Consider the following 18,160-nt stretch of genomic DNA (forward strand, 5'->3'; position numbering starts at 1 on the left):
GTAGATCCACTGTAATGTCAAGGAGTGTAGTTTTAGGCAATTTTCCATGTATTTCTGAGTCAAAGCATGTTGCTTTCTGACTGGGGGGAATCTAAAAGCGTGGTCTGCTGTTGTAGAACGAGACAAAGCATGGAGGTAAAATAAAAGAGGGTGTGATGCTGAAATTGGTGATCTTGAGGAGCAGTTGAGGGGCATCTTCTGTGATGGGTAATAAGGGATTATAACACCAGGAGAGCAGTTGGGTGACATGGGTAGACAAGCTAAAGGGCTGCCAGCAGAAAGAGGGGTTGTGGGGACTAGGAGAAAAGGGAGGGAGGAGTATTGAGGACAGGTCTGTTAGTAGATGCTGAAATTACAATGAGGATCGAGAGCAGACAGTGGCACAGGATGGGGAAGAAAGCTCACTCATCTTTATAGGTGTCAATGTGATTTAATGTGTTGGGTAGCTTTTGTGCAATGGACCCGTGTTCAGCGTAGTCTTCCTCTTGTTGCTCAGTGTTGAGGGCTGTTCTGTATGTACTTTGTAGAGCTTAGGGATATGGTTTAGTGGGGACTGTTAGTGTTAGGTCAGAGGTTGGACTTGATGATCTTGAGGTCTCTTCCAACCTAGAAATTCTGTGATTCTGTGATTCTATCCACATCAGGATAAGAAAACTGAACTCAGTGTTAGCAAAGCAACAACTGTTACAGATATGTTTGCTCCTTTCAGGTCACTTCTATGTCAGCTTTCTACATTGCTCTCTTGTTTGCTTCAGGGTCCTCGTGCCACCCCACCAGTGCTGACATACTGCTGTGTCGCTTTTGTTTTTTGAGTGGAGGCACTTCTGGACACCTGATGCCTTTCCTTCTCCCCCTTACTCTAAAAAAAAACCTCATTGGCGATGAATTATTTCTATAACTGCACTCTTTTTTCCAAACTGTTCAAATTGGCTCATATTGGAAATGTTATCCTCAGAAAACAGGTTATAAACCATGACCACATAACCAAAATACCTGTAGGTGTTCAGGGTGTGTGTGAAACAAAATATGGACCAAAGACTGTCTAAAAAGGCCAGAAAGAGCCTATCTAAGCCTTCTGGGTTTGTTATTTCTTGCCCTGTCGTGTTTGTGTGATGCAATTTCACATTGCTTCTTGTAAATGTGGACATAAATACTGGAGGGAGTTTAATGCTCTTTTAGTTTCTTATTTTTAAGGTTTTATAAGTAACTGCTTACATTTCCTTTTTAGTGTTGTCTCTCATTACTCTCATTTGCAGTCTTATTGTTTCTGTCGCAAACCAAGCCATCTCTTTTGGTAATGACAGACCTCAAGCGACGACAGTAGTTTTAAAAGAACTGAAAATTCTTAAGGAATACATGCAAGTTATACTGATGACACCAAATATTATGTGGAAATGTTGACATAGCATGTTTTTAGTTTGTCACTTCATTTGAGTCATCACCATCCCCTAAAAGATAGACCTGTCCATCATACTCTGTTTGCTGCTATAGTAAGTGAGGTAAGAGACAAGCATCCCCAGGGAGGGGAGCTTCAGCTCTGCTGTCATTTGTTACTCTCTTTGGCTGTACATGTACAAACCCACAAAAATGAAACTAGCAAAAAAAAAATCCGGAAGTCTTGCACTAGAAGAAACAGAGTGGATGCAGCAAATAACATTGGGTTAGAAATGGATGCTGCTCGAAGTGAAGCTGGGTGTTGTTTGATTATGTGTGACAGCGTAACACTGTTTTCCCATGTGCAAACCAGTGGCTAAAATCTTTCTTGTTGTAACTTGGAAATGAATGTTAATGTGCTGATGTGAAATAATAGAACTTTTTAAATAACAGATGGCTTCATTCTCCACGCCTTCATTTATAGATTACAGGATTTAGATTCATGCCAACCAGAGCTTTAGGCATCAAAACAAATGTTGAAATTTTTTAATCGCCTATTAAAAATCATGTTCTTTGCAACTGTTTATTAAGAGGTGTCTGCTTAGAAAACGTTTTCACAAGTTTTGACATGTGTCTTTAGCCTGGTTTAACCTATGACTGTTGGTAAACTTTTTTTTTTTTAGTAGACAAAACCACAACCAAAAGAAGACTGAACACTGTAACTGAGGACTGTCAGTAGAGGGCATTGCTCACTGGAGTTTTCTGGAGTCAAACCATGACCTACCTGTACTGTTCATTTTAACAAAACTGGCTTTTACTCTGCCATATTGATCACTTTATGCATAATAATTGTTTTATGTTATCCCCTTCCTTTTAAGAAAGGAATAATAGGAGGATATATTCCTGTTAAGCCTTGTGCTAAATTTTAAGATGCAGATTTTTCTGAATTGTAATCAGGTGTGGTTTCACACACAGGAAAAACTTGTACTTACTTCAGTTTTAACAAAAGAATGGCAAGTCCAAAGATACTTATATTCTTCAAGTCTGAAAATCTGTTGATGAAGGACTGTGATAAGGAGTCACTGGGGGGAGAAAAACATGTTTTCATAGAATGATTCAGGTTGGAGAAGACCTCTAAGATCATCTGGTCCAACCTTTAATCTAGAACTGACAAGTCCACCACTAAACCATGCTACTGTATTCTGTATCTACGTGTTTCTTGAAGACTCTTTTGAGTAGTTGAGGATGGTGGCAGAACAGTTACACCACTTAAAGGTCTGTTCTGAGCCAAGACAGGAGAAAATACCTACCTTTTATTTAAGGAATCAAAGTGTTATGGAAAGCGAAATGTCCTCATGGATCACCTGCATGCTTCTGTTTTCAAGCAGTGGTGTGCTTCAACTTTGTAAACTAGTTTGCTCAGGAGTTAGGACGGACCTTGTATTAGTTTGTGTTTCAATCAAGATTCCAGTATTTTGACTCGTCTGCTAGCTTGCTTGCTGTGGCATTTAGAAAAATGTATTTGTTTTGCAGAAGGGCAAATAAGGTTCAAAAAAAAAAAAGGTTAATATTGACTTTAAACATACACGTGCTAAAGAAAGCATACCGAATGTTGCTAAAATCTTGTCAAAATGGTGGTGCTGTCATTGAAAAGTACCAGTAAGTGCTAATGACCAGGTCGTTTTGTGTAAGATTTCAAAGAAGGTAGTATTCATTGCAAGAAACACCAACAAAAAGTTTAAGTGAATCTGAGGCCGATAAAGTTCTTTAATGCTGTTGTGGTTTGACCCTGGCAGGCAGCTGAGACCCAGAAAGCAGCTCTGACCCCACATGCGCGCTCGCTCCCCCCCAGCAGGAAGAGAGAGAGAATTGGAAGGGCAAAAGTGAGAAAACTCACGAGTCAGGATAGAGAGACTTTACTACATAAAGCAAAAGCAGCACGCACAAGCACAGCAAACCAAGGAATTAATTTGCTACTTCCCGTTGGCAGGCAGATGTTCTGCCATTTCAAGGAACGCGGGGCTCCATCACGTCTAACAGATACTTGGCAAGATGAGAGTCGTAACTGCAAATGTTACCCCCTCCTCCTTTTCACCTCAGCTTTTATGGCTGAGCAGGGTGTCAGGTGTCGTGTGGGATACTGCTTTGTTCAGCTGGGGTCGGCTGTTCTGGCTGTGTCCCTTCCCAGCTTCTTGCCCATCCTCACCCTCCTCTCTGGTGTGTCAGTGTGAGAAGCTGAAAAGGCCTCGACCCTCTCTAAGCATGGCTTAACAAAAACTAAAACCTTGTTGTTTTGTCAACACTGTTCTGGTCACAAATCCAAAATGCACAACCATATATATATATAAGCTGCTGTGGAGAAGCTAACTGTCCTAAAACGAGTACACACAAAAAAACTGAAGAACTGAAAGAGATGAATCTAGTCTTGGTTGGTCTTCTGAACATGCCAGCACTTGGTGACCTTTTTTTTAAAAAAAAGGTGGTTTTGTGAAATTCCTTAGCCCTGAAGTTTTTGTTTTTTTTTTTTCACTCTGCCCAAGTCTGGTTTGAATGTTCTATTTGAGGTGCAGTTAGAACTGGGACTTAATAATGCTCAACTCTGGTAGGATGCATAATGAAATGTGTTTGTTTCCCTACTAAGAAATCTACTACTGTCTCCCTATTGTCGGTTTTCTGGGTTTGTTTTTTTTTTTGGTTGGTTGGTTTTGTTGGTTTTTTGTTGATGTTGTTTGGGGGTAGATTGTTTGTTTTCTTTTTTTTTTTTTTTTTTAACAGGTCTGTTGCCAACCCCTTCTAGGCCAGCATCCGTTTCTTAATAGCCTTCCACACATCTTGGTTTGCTTTGATCCTCATGTTATGCTCATGCCTTGTATTTTTAATATCTAGCAAAGCTAGCCAGAGCTGTTCTGTATTAATCCTTGGTATGCTGCAGGTGGATAGAGGGAAGAGCAGCAGCTACAAGAATCACTTCATTTTGCAGGGCATGCCAGTAGAACAAGGAAGTGCTGAAGTGGTTTTTGCTCTTGCTGTTTTAAGAAAGATTAGGGGAAAACTTGCTGAAAACCTAAGGAGCAAAACATGAGTCCTCCAGTGCTGGCAGCACTATTTTATAAAGCTTTGTGAACTGAAAGCTGATAGGCACAGTGCTGGGAGTTGTAAACCAGTGTTTGATCTGCTACTTCCCTGTCTGTTATCAGTGTTCACAGTGTTTTATTATTTTGTTTTGCAGTTTACAAAAATGACTAAGACTACTGGCTTGTCAGAAGACATACTGCGGAATTGCAAGATCCTGCTGAAGGAGAGGGACGTGGTTCTCAAGCTCATGAATAAATGTGAAGACATTTCAAAGAAACTGACAAAACATGTAACTAGGATTACTGAAGATGGAGGTGGTGGATGGAACGTAGAGCAGCCTTCCATTCTGAATAAGAGGTGGTGTTATTTGTTAAGTATTTGAAGGGGTGGTGGACAGTAAGCTGTGGTTGAACGTCACGGTTTTCAAAATTGTCCCCTCTAAAAGCAGAGTTGTAAATGCTCAGCAGCTCTCAGGGATTTAGCCAGGGACGCATGTGCGATGCTTGAGGGAATGCAACAAATTTTTTCAAGTGCATCAGGAAAGATGATAATTAAGAACATAACAAAAATACAACAGTGTAATAGCTCCAATTTTTTATGAATGTAGAATTTTAAGTGATGAGATTGCAAGTTGTCACTGTCTCCCAGACAAATGAACAAACAAAACTGCTTCACTAACAGAAAACCTTGCGTGTCTGATGTCAAATGACAAATAATCTGGGCAAACTTGTAAAGGTTATCAGCTGCACTGGGAACCTCAGTCAGAAAGTAGATATGCAAAATGATCTGGAACTCTGTATCCAGTGGGAGGGACGCAGGGGGATGCCCTGAAGGGAAGAGTTTCTTTCAGACAGATAAATTGGTAATAGAGAGTTTAGGAGGAATGGAAACAGGGGACAGGCAGAGGAATGGGTTGGGACGCCTTTTTGTAAAGGTTAGGAAATGTAGAGTTGAAGTGGCCAGAGGAGAACCTAAATTAGGCTTTGTAAGGTTTAGTGGTAAATAGCAAAATAATTTTTCTGGTGTGTCAAAATAGAAGCACAGAGGGAAAGGGAGTTGTGTGAAGGGAGCTTATCAGTGGTGGTTTGTTTTGTTTTGGGCTTTTTTGGCAAAGAAATGCTACAGTAGTTGATTTGGTTGAGTGTTCTGTGGATTGTGTGTGTTTTCTGTTTGCTGTCAACACTGGCAATAATACCTATTGCTTTGTATTTTAAAAATTACTGGCTGTGTAACAGTTTTTAACTGGCTGTCAATCACTAATTTGAAAGAAAGGAATTTATTGTAGTGTTCATTTTGATTGTTTAACATTTATGAGAATTCGAGATGCACTTCGTAGTTCAGAAATGCTCTTTGGTATTCAGGTGATTAATTAAATAGTTTGTGGTTTTTCACTGCATCAGGAGATCTGGAGTGGAGTAAAACTGGGTTTCATGGAGAAACAAAAGATGGTAACATGGTAAACCTGATTTTTTTTTTTTTTTTTAACAGCTTGACACTGAAGCCATTTCAGACGATTGGTTTGAACTGGTTAGCACTTCTTCATAGTCATGGATTGAATGGTATTTTAGCTGATGAAATGGTAAGTGTGAAACTGATTATACAAGGACTGTTAAAATTATTGTCAGTGACTTTTTAATAATCTGCTTAGGACATGTAAAAAAAAAAAAATGAAAGAATTTGTCTTTTATGTTTAGCTAATACAAATCACAGTTTCTCCAAATGTTTTCCCACTTTTTTTGCAATACAAGTGGTTGCTGAGCTCTTATTCTCAACTTGAAAGCAAAAGGTAATCTGAGATTTATGGACAGTGATAATTACAAGTCATATGATGTCATCTGATGGAATGGAACCAGTTTGTACCACAAGATCATCCTTGAACCATTTATTTTCATAGCTCTGTACAAATAAATATCATTCACTCTGCTTGTTCAGCGCTTAGCTGTAGTGAGCCCCTATTTTCTGAATTTCTCCATCACTTTCAAAACAGTTAAATATACCGGGGGGAGGGAAGGACAAACAGCACAAGCCTTCCCTGCTTCTCCAGCATTTTGACCATATATTGTCAATATGCCCCTCGTAAGTTTCTAAATTAGAGTGTTTTGTTTGAGGTTTTGAGTGTCAACTGATTTTAATCCTGGCTGCTTTTCGTGTTGTGATAAGCTGAGTGAATAGATTGGTTTGCTTCACTAAGACGTAAGCAGTGTTTCTCAACTTCTGTATTTTTTCATACCTGTAAGCACCAATTCATTCTTATTTTCTGGTAGAGAAGATAAAATTTCAAATCCATGGTACAAAAGGCAGGAAAGTGAGCACTGGTAGAAATTTAAGCACATTGCAAACAAACACCGTTTCCCTATTAAATTCCACTTTCAGAAATAGCTGAACTATCATTTGCATGATTGGTTCAAATGGAAAGAAATGGTTAGTTTCCAAATGAGCTGTTGTCTGAACCACAGTTTCTTGAAGATTTGAGGAATGAACTAAAATGAAAAACTTTATGTATGAAGCAGGGTAATACCTGATGCTCAGATGTTGAGCTGAAAAGATAATGGAGTTTGACTGGAGCTGTACTAGAGAAGGAAATGTCTTCCGAAAATAATGCTGATTAATATTTTTTCTGTGCAGATCTGTAGTCTTTAGTTAACACTTACTACAGTGTAATCATCTTAGGAGTATGAAACACTATTATGTTCTAGAGACTATAAATTTTGTTTAAATTGATTTTTTTCTTTTTTTCCCTAGGGCTTAGGAAAAACAATTCAAGCTATTGCATTTCTGGCTTATCTCTACCAAAAGGGCAAAACAGGTCCCCACTTGATAGTTGTGCCAGCTTCAACATTAGGTAAGTTGCAAGCCTCAAAATTATTATTATTATTATGATTTTAGGAAAGAGGCTGGGGGGGGGTAATTGTGGATGGGCTGTCAAATGAAGATAATACTTCCATGAAGGAAAACAGTTTTCTTGTGGTGTGATATTCAGCGCCTTAAATCATCTGAAATGGAATGTAATCTGTACTAGAGGCATGCTTGTACTGAATTAATTAGAGCATATTAAAAAAATCCAAGTCTGTCTGCTTCACAAAACAAAGCTGCATGTTACAATTTGATCTTGTTTAGCTAAATCTTTTACTGAATATTGGCTGAAATTTCTAGTCTTCCAGTGGTGCTTAGGGTTAGGCTTCACTGCATTCAAAATATTCAATGCCTTTTTCCTCTTTGCATAGAATCTTTAAAAGTAGATCAAAATCCTAAAACAATTAAGCTAACAGTGTGTTTTAATTGTATGTTTTGGTTGTTTAATGACATCAGTTGAAAGTACAAAGAATACAGTCGAAAAAAATACATCAGCAAAGCCGATGAGTTTTAGGAGAAGCTAGTTCTTTGGAGTTAAACTGGATTTATAGAATGACTAGGAAAAAGAAAGTAGCAAGTTTAACTGAGGAAGAAAACACTGCTCTTAATTTTTGAAGCCAATGCGTATTTTTTAAAACAGCAGAAGATCAACATCACTTCAAGATCAGCATTATCAATATGCTTTTAAAACCTACTAGAACCCACCTTTTTAAAACCCAAGGTGTAAATGAGTGCTTTTGTGAAGTGAGTTGTAGAGGCTTATAAACTGTAGTGGCAGCTTGGATAAGCCATTATTATTTGATGCTGTCAAGCAGGTAAAGCCTGGGAAGCGGTCTGCCTATTGTTTCTTTGATACTTTTCCACTGAGGGGTCTTTTCATCCCCAGCCTGGGTCCAAGTGGCATTTACCAGAAATCCCCTTCCTCAGTGGGTCGTGATTATCTGAGACTAACCCTCACGCACAGCGTACTGAAAAGCATGTTTCCCTTTGGCCTGATAACATTATCAGTGCCTGCTTTGATGGCTGCACACCTGGAACTGGATAGAGTTAGGAAGCTTTCCCGATTCCCAGAGGCATCATATTTCCTGATGAAACGTTTCTAAATGAAAATGGTTACTAAATGAAATGATTGCTTTTTGAGGAAATAATGTCTGGGAGAGAAATCAGGCTAAGAAGTAATTAAATGCAGTAGATACTTGTATTATTTTAGACCTGGTAAGGTGATGGCTGCATGTTTGATTTCAGTAGGAGTTTGAAGCGTAATCTAGTTAAGCAGTAGGAAGAGTTGCATAAGAAAGATTTATTTATGTTAAGTTGTTACTTTCGAATTGCTGTATAAAAGTTCTGAAGCCACTTGAAGGAAGACTCTAATAGTTCCTGCTTTGTCACTTGTTGGTTGCTTAATTTCCCTAAATGCTACCATTTCTCCAGTGTTTAGAAAGAAAATTCTTTGAAACGTTAAGAAGTATAAGGGATTTGCATTAAGATCAGGCTTCTGTTTTAATGCTGAGGTGCATTTGGAATTATCTAAGACATGAGTATAAATAAACTTGTCTTTTTTTAAATTGTATCTTACAGATAACTGGATAAGAGAAATTCATCTGTGGTGTCCTGAACTGAAACTCCTTTATTACTACGGTGAGGAGTGCAATTTAGAAAGTAATCCAGTGATACAGTTGGTTGCATGTTCAGCCTCAGAAAACGTGTTGTTTATAGAAACATTATTTTAAAATAACTGTTTAAATACAGATATTTAATGCCAATAGTATTCCTTTATGCCATCTTTTATATGCATTTAAATTAATTGTAGTTGTACTCATGTTATGTTTTGTCCTTCTGTAGGATCCCAGGAAGAGCGGAAAAATATCCGGACGGACATTAATAATAACGTTTTAGATTTCAATGTCATTATAACTACGTAAGTACAAGTTTAAAAAAAAAAAATTAGTTAGCATCTACTGACCTCTAGTGGTATAACAAAATTAGTTATCTACCAGTTGTATTTTACTAAAGAGCATGAGGTTTTTCTTCAATCTTCCTGTGTGGTGTTTGGCAAGAGTCAAAGGCAATGGGGGATTATTCTTTTCAATGTCACGTAACGAGGGGTGTGTAAAGCACATTGACCTATCTTTGCATGTTATGAAATTCAGAGAACAAGTAATTAAAAACCAATGTTCAGAATTTGGTGAGATGGGAGAGGAATTTGATCTTCTCTTCAAGTAATGATAAAAAGATGTTTAGTAATGCTGTAGCAGGTACTGTGTTTTTGTAAAAGATTTGTATGCCTCTTTGAAAGTGTTACAAAAGCACTGACTGATCAAGTAATCAGTAGCTATTTGACAGTGGTAAACTCATATGGTTGATTACTTCTAGGAAGCTTTATTTTAAGGACCCTTATGTTTCTTTCTGTAGCTCTTAAAATTAAAATTATAATTTATATATAATATAATGTAGTATAGAGAATATATATAGATAGAATGTATATGTTTAGTATATAGAATATAATTGAGTTGTGGTAGCAGAATGTTCATGTTAAGATTGCATTTAATGTGTGTTTATTTATGATGTATTCTTCTGACAGGTATAAATGTGCAATTAGCAGCTCAGATGATCGACGACTGTTTCACAGGCTCAATCTCAACTATGCAATTTTTGATGAAGGTCATATGCTCAAGAACATGAGCTCTGTACGCTACCAGCACCTTATGAGAATTAATGTAAGGGATTTAATTGTTTGTTGAGGGGGTTGGGGGACAACTCTCTTTCCTGTTCTGTCATTATGGGCAGTGGGGACATAGTCACAGACACATCGTGGTCCAAAAATTTAATGTGCAGGTGATGTTGAAGTTTCAGGAGTAGATCCTGCATTAAAAGCTCTTTCAGGGAAATGAGTTTCCCAAAAAATGTAGTTAATTTCTTAGAGCATCATTACAACTATGGTAGTGGTTCAGTTTCAGTGTTAAGCCATTTTCCAGTTTAAGCTACAGTAAAGATTATAAAATTGCTATTCTGAAAACAAAAATGACTCATATAAAAAACATCCTAGTATATAAGGATGTATTCTGATAAGACTACAAAAAAAAAGCTACCTTTAAAATATTTTTCCTTGTAGCTTGCACCTTAAGTTAATAGCATTTAAGAGAAAATTTGAGTACAGCCCTTTTTCTAGGGACTGTGATTTTAGCACTGTAGTATTGATGCAATAATAACATACTTATCACTTGAATTATTACAACTTATTTTTCAATATTTTTGTTAAATGCATTTTTAAGAAGCTGATCGCTAAGACTTTAAATTGTGGCATGTACTTGCAATTCAAAACTTGTTCTTAAAATACTCTGACCTTAAAAAAGATAAAATATGTGGGCAACAGAAAAAAAAAAATACAGGGATTTTCTTACATCTGGATTATGCTTCTTGAATAATCCTAAATTGATCTGAGGTCTGTTTTCCACAGATCCCCGCAATACCTTTGTCGACTTCACCAGGAAATTATTCCATGAGATTTAAGTATATTTAAAATTTAATAGTTACAATTCAAATTAAGTTCACTATCTCAGTTCTCCATGAACTGTGTTGCTCCTTCTAATACTATTTTTAATCCATTTGACTAATATTCCTCGATACTATTTTTCACTTCTGATGAATAGGCAAAGAGTCGCTTACTGCTAACAGGAACTCCAGTTCAGAATAATCTGTTGGAATTGATGTCTCTCTTGAACTTTGTCATGCCACATATGTTCAGTAGCAGAGCTAGTGAAATCCGAAGGATGTTCTCTTCAAAAATAGTAAGTGTTGTATATTCTCTTCTCCGAGCTAACATTTTTTTGCCATACTTCTGTGTTGTTGATGCCTTATGGAAATAGGTAATGTGATTACAAAATCAAGAAAGTGAAACAATGAAATAAACCATTTCAAGTAAAAATGTGTCATAACAGGATGTCTCAGAGTGCTAGGTCATATTAGATCTGTCTCTTCTGGCTCAGTTTTCCTGAAATATCTCAAATTGACAGATAGCACTGCTATAGCTGAAAATTTCACACTCTAATTGAGTTCTTGCAATATTTTCCTTAGAAGAGTACTGAAGAACAGAGCATGTATGAACAGGATAGGATTGCACACGCCAAGCAGATAATAAAGCCATTCATCCTAAGAAGAGTAAAAGATGAGGTAACATTTTATTTTTAAAATAATTGTTCCATAGTATCAAAAAGCCTGATGATTTTTGAGACTAACATAATTCAGTGCTGTATTTCGTCGTTGCTAGTTGTACACGTTTATCTAAGAAAAGCAGGAAACTTGAGCTACTCTTCATCTTCCAGGAGTTTGGAATTAGGAATGTGACCTGCTGCTGCAACTTCCTATTTTGATGCTCAATATTTGTTGACTGTTTGCAGCTGGAAATTTTAGTTAAGAAAGATCACTGAAAGATTATTTGGTGCACTAAGCAGGCATCAAGTGAGAGATGTTTTCATTTTAAAATCCAAAACCTCTCTGCTTCTATTTATAACTGGATGTGTAAAACACTGGAAAATTTTAATAATCTGAAAAGTGTATCTATATCTTACTGTGGTTCTTACACACTTAATAGTCAGTAGCTTGAAAAATCAATTACTGTGAGTAGCAGCTGAGTAGCTTCCAAGTATCGCATTTGTTATTTTGTGTGTTTTTTGAGGTGTGCAGGTCACGTTACTTGAGTAGTGTGTGTGTGAGATGTATAATCCAAAACAAGTGCTCAATTTGTAAATCAGTCTGTTGACTCAGTTTCAGTTAGCAAAGTTGCAGCCAATGAAGGGTGACATGAGAAGAATGAGTACAAAAGGAGGCTTGTAAGATAGCAGTCAGTAATTCAGTACAATTTTTACCTGCTACTTTTTTTCTCCTGTCAGGTCCTTAAACAGCTACCTCCCAAAAAAGATCACATTGAATTATGTGCCATGTCTGAGAAACAAGAGCAACTCTACTGTGATCTCGTAAATAAGCTAAAGAAAAGTATTAACGGTAACGGTATGTGATGGTGTCTCATTTGCCTTTGCTGGATTTCTTTTTCCATGCCTAGGTTGCTGTTAAACGTGACTACAAAATCTTTGCTTTGTAGAGATGTCTAATACTCACAGTGGCTATATTCCTTCTATGATTTTTTTTTTCCTAAGTCCAGTTAATAGGTGAAATACTAAATATAAAGAATATTCTTTATAGTATATATAATGCATCTTGATTTCTCAGAATCTGCGTGCTGCTTCTGAATATATGTTATTTCTTTGACAGAGAAAAAGTCTGATATGGGAAATGTAATGATGCAACTTAGAAAAATGGCTAATCATCCTCTCTTACATCGTCAGTATTACACAAATGACAAGCTTAGAACAATGTCCACACTCATGCTCAAGGTAAGGTGATGAGATTCAGCCCCAGTTCTTAATTTCTCAGAACTTCTAATGCAGCTTAAATAGACTTTTATTGTCAGTCCTCTGGTCAAAAGTGTGTCTTTTGCGAATCTTAATTCATTGTTGCTGCTTTTTTATTTCTTTGTGTCTATCCAGTGCTATAATGAAGCTCTATATGTATTTTAACGCTGATTATTATATCAGGTGTTAGAATGGAGAGAACAGTTCTGGGACTGCAGTCATCTCTTCATTAGCACCCCCTTAATACCTCTTCCCTCCACCCCAAAACTTAAAACCAAAATACTTATGAAAATGTTTTGGGAGGACACTTGAGTGTATTAGTCTTTGTTGTGTAGCAAGAAATCTAGGCTATACAGAAGTAAAACAGGGAATGTAATAAGCAATGAACTATTTTTTTTTTTTTTTTTGGTCATATGGCTGGGGTTAATGCCTGTGGAGTTTGGGGAAAACTGTTGCTCTTTCTAAAGTACAAAGAAAAGAGAATTTGGGCATGCAGCAGGTACTCAAGAAAGTTGCAGCTGGCTTTGAATATCTCTAGTTTTTTTAAAAATAAAGCCAGTCAAGGTTGGGGGGAAGGGGAGAAGTCACTTATTTGTTTTTGAAGGATTTTTGTCCCCTTTTTATTCCTGCTCATACCATTGTACTGTCCAGATGTGGCTTTTCTTTTCCTCTTTCTTCCAGGCATGACATCCCTCTACCCACCCTACATCTTGGGCTGGGCTTCCCATGTCTTCTACCATCTATCCAAGGATTGGATCTCCCTTTTAGGGAGTGCCTCTTCAGGGGAAGAGATCTGATACGGGGCTAAAAGATCATAGGGCTTGATGGGAAATAGGTAATGACTGTGGAGGTTGAGCATATACTTCTTAGTTTTTGGTAGTACAAATTCTTTTAAAAGCTGAATTGCAAAGTAACAATCCTCTACTATAAACCTGGGGTTCTAGACTTCATCTTTTGTTGCTTGCATGAGCCATGCTCTAGCATTTGTCCATGTCTAGTTGTGCTACTTTGGTTTTGTTCTTTCAGAAATTTTGGATGTAATTGTGTTTGTATTTTCTAGTCTGCCTAGCAAGGTTGTGTATTGCATTAATTCTCTTCATTTTTTGCTAATAGGAGCGCACACATTTTGATGCAAATCCTGACCTTATCTTCGAAGATATGACAGTAATGACAGATTTTGAACTACATTTGCTTTGCAAGCAATACCCTCATGTCAATGACTTCAAGTTAGACATGGATCAGATTTTGGATTCTGGAAAGTTCAGAGCATTAGAACGTATTCTGTCTGACCTTAAAGCAAAGGTTGGTATTACCAATGGCTGAAATGTCCTTTCCTGTCCATCTAATGGCCATCTCTAAACAACTGTTACCATCTGCTCACAAGTAGATGCAAGCCAGTTGCTTTTGTGGGGATTACAATGATTTAATGTGCGTGCAGTACTGCAAAACAGTACTTAATCCTTGTAACATGTAGTCTTACTTGCGCATTTATATAAACAACAAAGTTACAGAAGCAAAATAAGAGTTCCCATTTTTCCAAGTGTTGGTTCTGAGTTAACACAATTGCTGTATCAATGGATAGTATTTCCACATCCGTGAAATTTGAGTCTTTCTTCTGGCAATTGAATAAGACTGTATTACACTGACTCAGCATAGATGGTTGTTTTAATGTAAACAAGAGGTCACTGCTGTGAGTCATAGATTCAACCTGGCTAATTCTGCAAATAAGCATGTAGCATAATACTTCAGAGTATCCTGAATTTGTACAAGTGTGTGCTGTGCATCTGTTCGATGCAATAGGGTGCCACTGGTCTGTATCTTAGGGAAAATGGCATAAATTTAACATTTCTTTAATGAAAGTAAGTAAAGTCACACTTTTTTTTTTTACACAAATAATACATCTTTTCTAGTTCATCATCTGTAATTCAAGTGTTTTAAAGCTTTTGTTTTGCTTTGTCATTTCCAGGGCGACAGAGTTGTGTTGTTTAGCCAGTTTACCATGATGCTGGATATCTTGGAAGTTTTCCTAAAACATTGGCAACATACATATATCAGGTTGGATGGAAAAACACATATTTCTGATAGGTATGTCACTGTTGTTGTTGTTGTTTTACTGAAGGTGAGTGAAGAAATGGATGTATGTGCGGTAGGAGGATGTGACGTAACACCCTGGGTTTTCTGATGTATAGAATTCTGTGGTGGCTGGGAATTGACTCTAGTTAGGGGTTTAATGTTAAATTTCAGGTTGCGTTAGGGTAAGGCTGAAAGGGGAGTTAGATGGTCCAATTACCATTGTAGCACATCCAAATGGAAAACTTGCATCTTCAGTCGTAAAAGATGTTTTGATTTGCTTGTGTGTCAGCATGACGTAACAAAAGCTCACCTGCAGACATTCCATTGAAGTATAGTTCATTGAAGTAGACAGGTTTCTTTGTTTCTTTGGGACAAACTGTTTCCTTTGTCCTTTCCTTTGTTCTCCTGTTCAACAGCTGAAAAGGTTGCAGTGGTTTTCTTGTATTTGAGCTGTGATAGCTTTCTACTCTTTCCTGTTCTGCGACTTTTTGGAGATGCTCTTTCTTTCTTTTCAAAACAAAACTATTTTTTTTTTTGCTGTGATGTTACTTCCCACTTGCAGCTAACATCTCTGCCTTTCTTTCTCTGTCATATGCAATTAGTCATGAACCTGAATTCTTTTCCTGTCCTGTCCCCCACAGATCTATTTGTTTAGCATACTTCAGTCCTCCCCACCTTCTTCCACCAGCTTGCTTATCGTGTTTCATGCTGGTAATCCAAAATTTTTGTCCAAGCTTCACTTCATTCTTTGCTATCAGGCCGTCACTCTCAAAGTATGTTTCTCTGGTCATGCCTGATGATTGTTGGTACCCTTTTCCTTCCTGCCTAAGATCTGTACTTCTGAGTTGCTTTGCAATACCACTGGCCTCTTTTTAAAGAGATCATCAACTTAACTTCTGCTCCTCACCTTAAGAGTGAGAGTGTTGTTTTTCTCTAAGGCCTGATACAAATGTTCTTGTGTTCTGTAGGATACATCTGATAGATCAGTTCAATACAGATATGGGAATATTTGTGTTCCTCATGTCAACCAAAGCTGGTGGCTTGGGAATCAATCTGACTTCAGCAAATGCTGTTATTCTTCATGACATTGATTGCAACCCATACAATGATAAGCAAGCAGAAGACCGATGCCATAGAGTAGGTCAGACAAGGTAAGACTTGTTAATTATAATGTTTGTTGGCAAAGCTCTTTGTTGTCTTCCAAAGATACCAAACCTCTAAAATGGTACACTGTCCTGAAAAGTGAATCATCTGCTTTAGAATCCTCACTAAGGTATAAGTTGTTGCGGGCAATAGAATGTATTCAGTAACAAATATTTTAACAGTAGTATGGGACAAAGAAAAGTTCGGTTGTTTCTATTAGCCACCAGAGGGTGGTCACAAAAACCTGTGCTGAGTGTAGGAGGCAAAAAGTTCTCTGGAAGTACGGAGCACAGTTGGTCCAAAAAGAAAAACTAGAAGTATTGCCCTTTAACCTCCTTGTTGCTAAACCAGTGCCACCTGAGCAAAGACAAGAGTCCTTCCCATTTGCACTAATCCAGAGAAACTATTACAATGTATTTATACTATCTTACGCTTTTTAGGGAAGTAAAAGTCATAAAGCTAATCAGTAAAGGGACTGTTGAAGAATCCATGCTCAAAATCAGCCAACAGAAATTGAAGTTAGAACAAGATATGACTGCAACGGATTCGGGTAAGCCTCCTGCTCATAATTATGTCCACTTAAGTGAGTTAAGGAGATCACTGAAACCTATTATTCTGAAAAACAAGATCTGTGATTCAGATAAGACAATTTTGGTTTATGTTAAACTAGAAAGATGTATTGTGCTGATTTACTGTGCAGTATGACAGGAAGTGCTTTTGGAATCTGACACAAGTCAATGCTAGATGTTTACAAGTGAGGATTGTCTACAGTTTTTGTATTCTAGACTTTTGTCTGTTTATGTAAACACTAACGCATATTTTTATCCTTCAGGAGAAGAAGGGACCATTCCAACAGATATAGCCACGTTATTAAAAGCCTCGTTAGGCCTCTAAAATATAAGTATGTTTGGAATTAAAGGAATAAAGGTAATGTTGTACCTACCCCAAGGACTCGCTCATAAAGTTCATGGTCACCAATACTGTAAATTTATAACTTTTTATAGTTTCTTCATTGTATTCCTCATGGTATTGACGATTTTTAACACCAACAGCATTCTTTTGATGCTTGAAAACAGAAATAGCACAAACATGCCAACATCAGATGCTGAAAAAACGTTATTTTATAGGACATTTTTCAAAATGGGGACCTAAGTAGTAATTGTTTTAACAGATCTGCTACTGCTGAAGGTTTGTCAGTATTTTTGTAATTATTTCTACCTCCAAATATATATATAAAAGGACTGTCTGTTTCACTGGACTATGCGTGTAGATTTTTTATATGTGCCTTATTTGACAATGCTCGAGTCTGTTTCTGCTTGTTTTGGTTCACTTGATACACTGTACCGGTTTTTTATCAACTTGTTCAAATAAAATTCCATCGATTAACAAAAGGTTTTCATTTTGTGGTTATTGTGGGATGGGGTTTGATAAACTTGCATGTTATGTCTCCTTGCGTGTAATCCAAGAAGCAGCTTTGAACTGAGCTGGAATGCACTATTTGGCCTGGTGTGGCTTTATCCAGTAGTAGATAATGTAGTAGATAACTTGTTATACTCAAAGTTGAGATAGAATACAGATTATAAAAATAGTTACTGCCAAACAGAGATCTCCACCCAGAGTGCAATCTGAAGTCTATTGCTGAAGAAGAGTGTGGAAGCTGAAGAAGGAAAAATCTGTGAAAAGCTACAACAAAATGCAAGGAATCGCAAAAGCAGGTAGATGTGAATATGCATCTCTGCTTAAGATTGGACCTCGCTTTAATTTCTGCCACTACCTGTTTAATTTCTGAACTTCTTTTACATGAAATAACAGTGGGGGAGGGGGGAGGCAAGTGTAAGGGGAAGCGCTTTCCCAGCATTGTTCATTTGCAGCCCTTGCAGCCCAGAGGATTACCCAAGTCTGTTGCGGTTTATCTACTTAAAACAGACAGTGGAGTCCTCTTGCAAGCACTTGTCTCCCCTTGAGTTTGGGTAAACTGCTTGCATCTACAACCCACCCTGTTGTTAGTGGTTCCACATACCTGCTTTTCCCATTGCTGGAAGAACAAACAGTTTATTCATTTGTTTTGTTCTACACCTGTTTTCACCCTTGCCACCATTGTTTGTTGCCTTTACTAGAAGAGATACTGAGCAACTGAATGTTTTTGCAGCTGGAGAACCAGTACTGGTGTGGGCAACGGCTCAGCTGGGCAGCTGCATTGTTTGTAATGGTGTAACAGGAGCAACAAGTGTTTG

General features: G+C 37.5%; 1 protein-coding gene across 2 annotated transcripts; it reads left to right on the top strand.

Moving 5' to 3' along the window:
- The first annotated feature begins 4,180 nt into the window (after window positions 1-4,180).
- Window positions 4,181-17,317, top strand: LOC118166280 (SWI/SNF-related matrix-associated actin-dependent regulator of chromatin subfamily A containing DEAD/H box 1-like). Of its 2 annotated transcripts, XM_035325063.1 has the most exons (15): window positions 4,199-4,806; window positions 5,938-6,028; window positions 7,192-7,291; window positions 8,881-8,940; window positions 9,145-9,220; window positions 9,884-10,019; window positions 10,953-11,090; window positions 11,377-11,472; window positions 12,192-12,309; window positions 12,571-12,692; window positions 13,824-14,012; window positions 14,677-14,795; window positions 15,752-15,934; window positions 16,367-16,476; window positions 16,759-17,317. In XM_035325063.1, exons 1-15 carry the CDS (start codon window positions 4,613-4,615, stop codon window positions 16,818-16,820), a joined length of 1,794 nt encoding a protein of 597 aa, XP_035180954.1. In that variant the 5' UTR covers window positions 4,199-4,612; the 3' UTR covers window positions 16,821-17,317. The 2 variants fall into 2 exon arrangements, with proteins under 2 accessions (XP_035180953.1, XP_035180954.1); XM_035325062.1 differs by having other exon boundaries at window positions 4,181-4,806; window positions 16,367-17,317.
- The last annotated feature ends 843 nt before the right edge of the window (window positions 17,318-18,160 follow it).

The sequence above is a fragment of the Oxyura jamaicensis genome, chromosome 4, assembly GCF_011077185.1.
Source record: "Oxyura jamaicensis isolate SHBP4307 breed ruddy duck chromosome 4, BPBGC_Ojam_1.0, whole genome shotgun sequence".
Lineage (NCBI taxonomy): Eukaryota > Metazoa > Chordata > Aves > Anseriformes > Anatidae > Oxyura > Oxyura jamaicensis.

Bases quoted from the DNA above. Each gene is read 5' to 3' on its own strand.
- LOC118166280 (XM_035325062.1), top strand. From the start codon at position 4,613: ATGACTAAGACTACTGGCTTGTCAGAAGACATACTGCGGAATTGCAAG. The intron at 9,221-9,883 runs GTAAGTACAAGT...TTCTTCTGACAG, and splicing joins TTCAATGTCATTATAACTAC to GTATAAATGTGCAATTAGCA. The intron at 12,693-13,823 runs GTAAGGTGATGA...TTTTGCTAATAG, and splicing joins TGTCCACACTCATGCTCAAG to GAGCGCACACATTTTGATGC.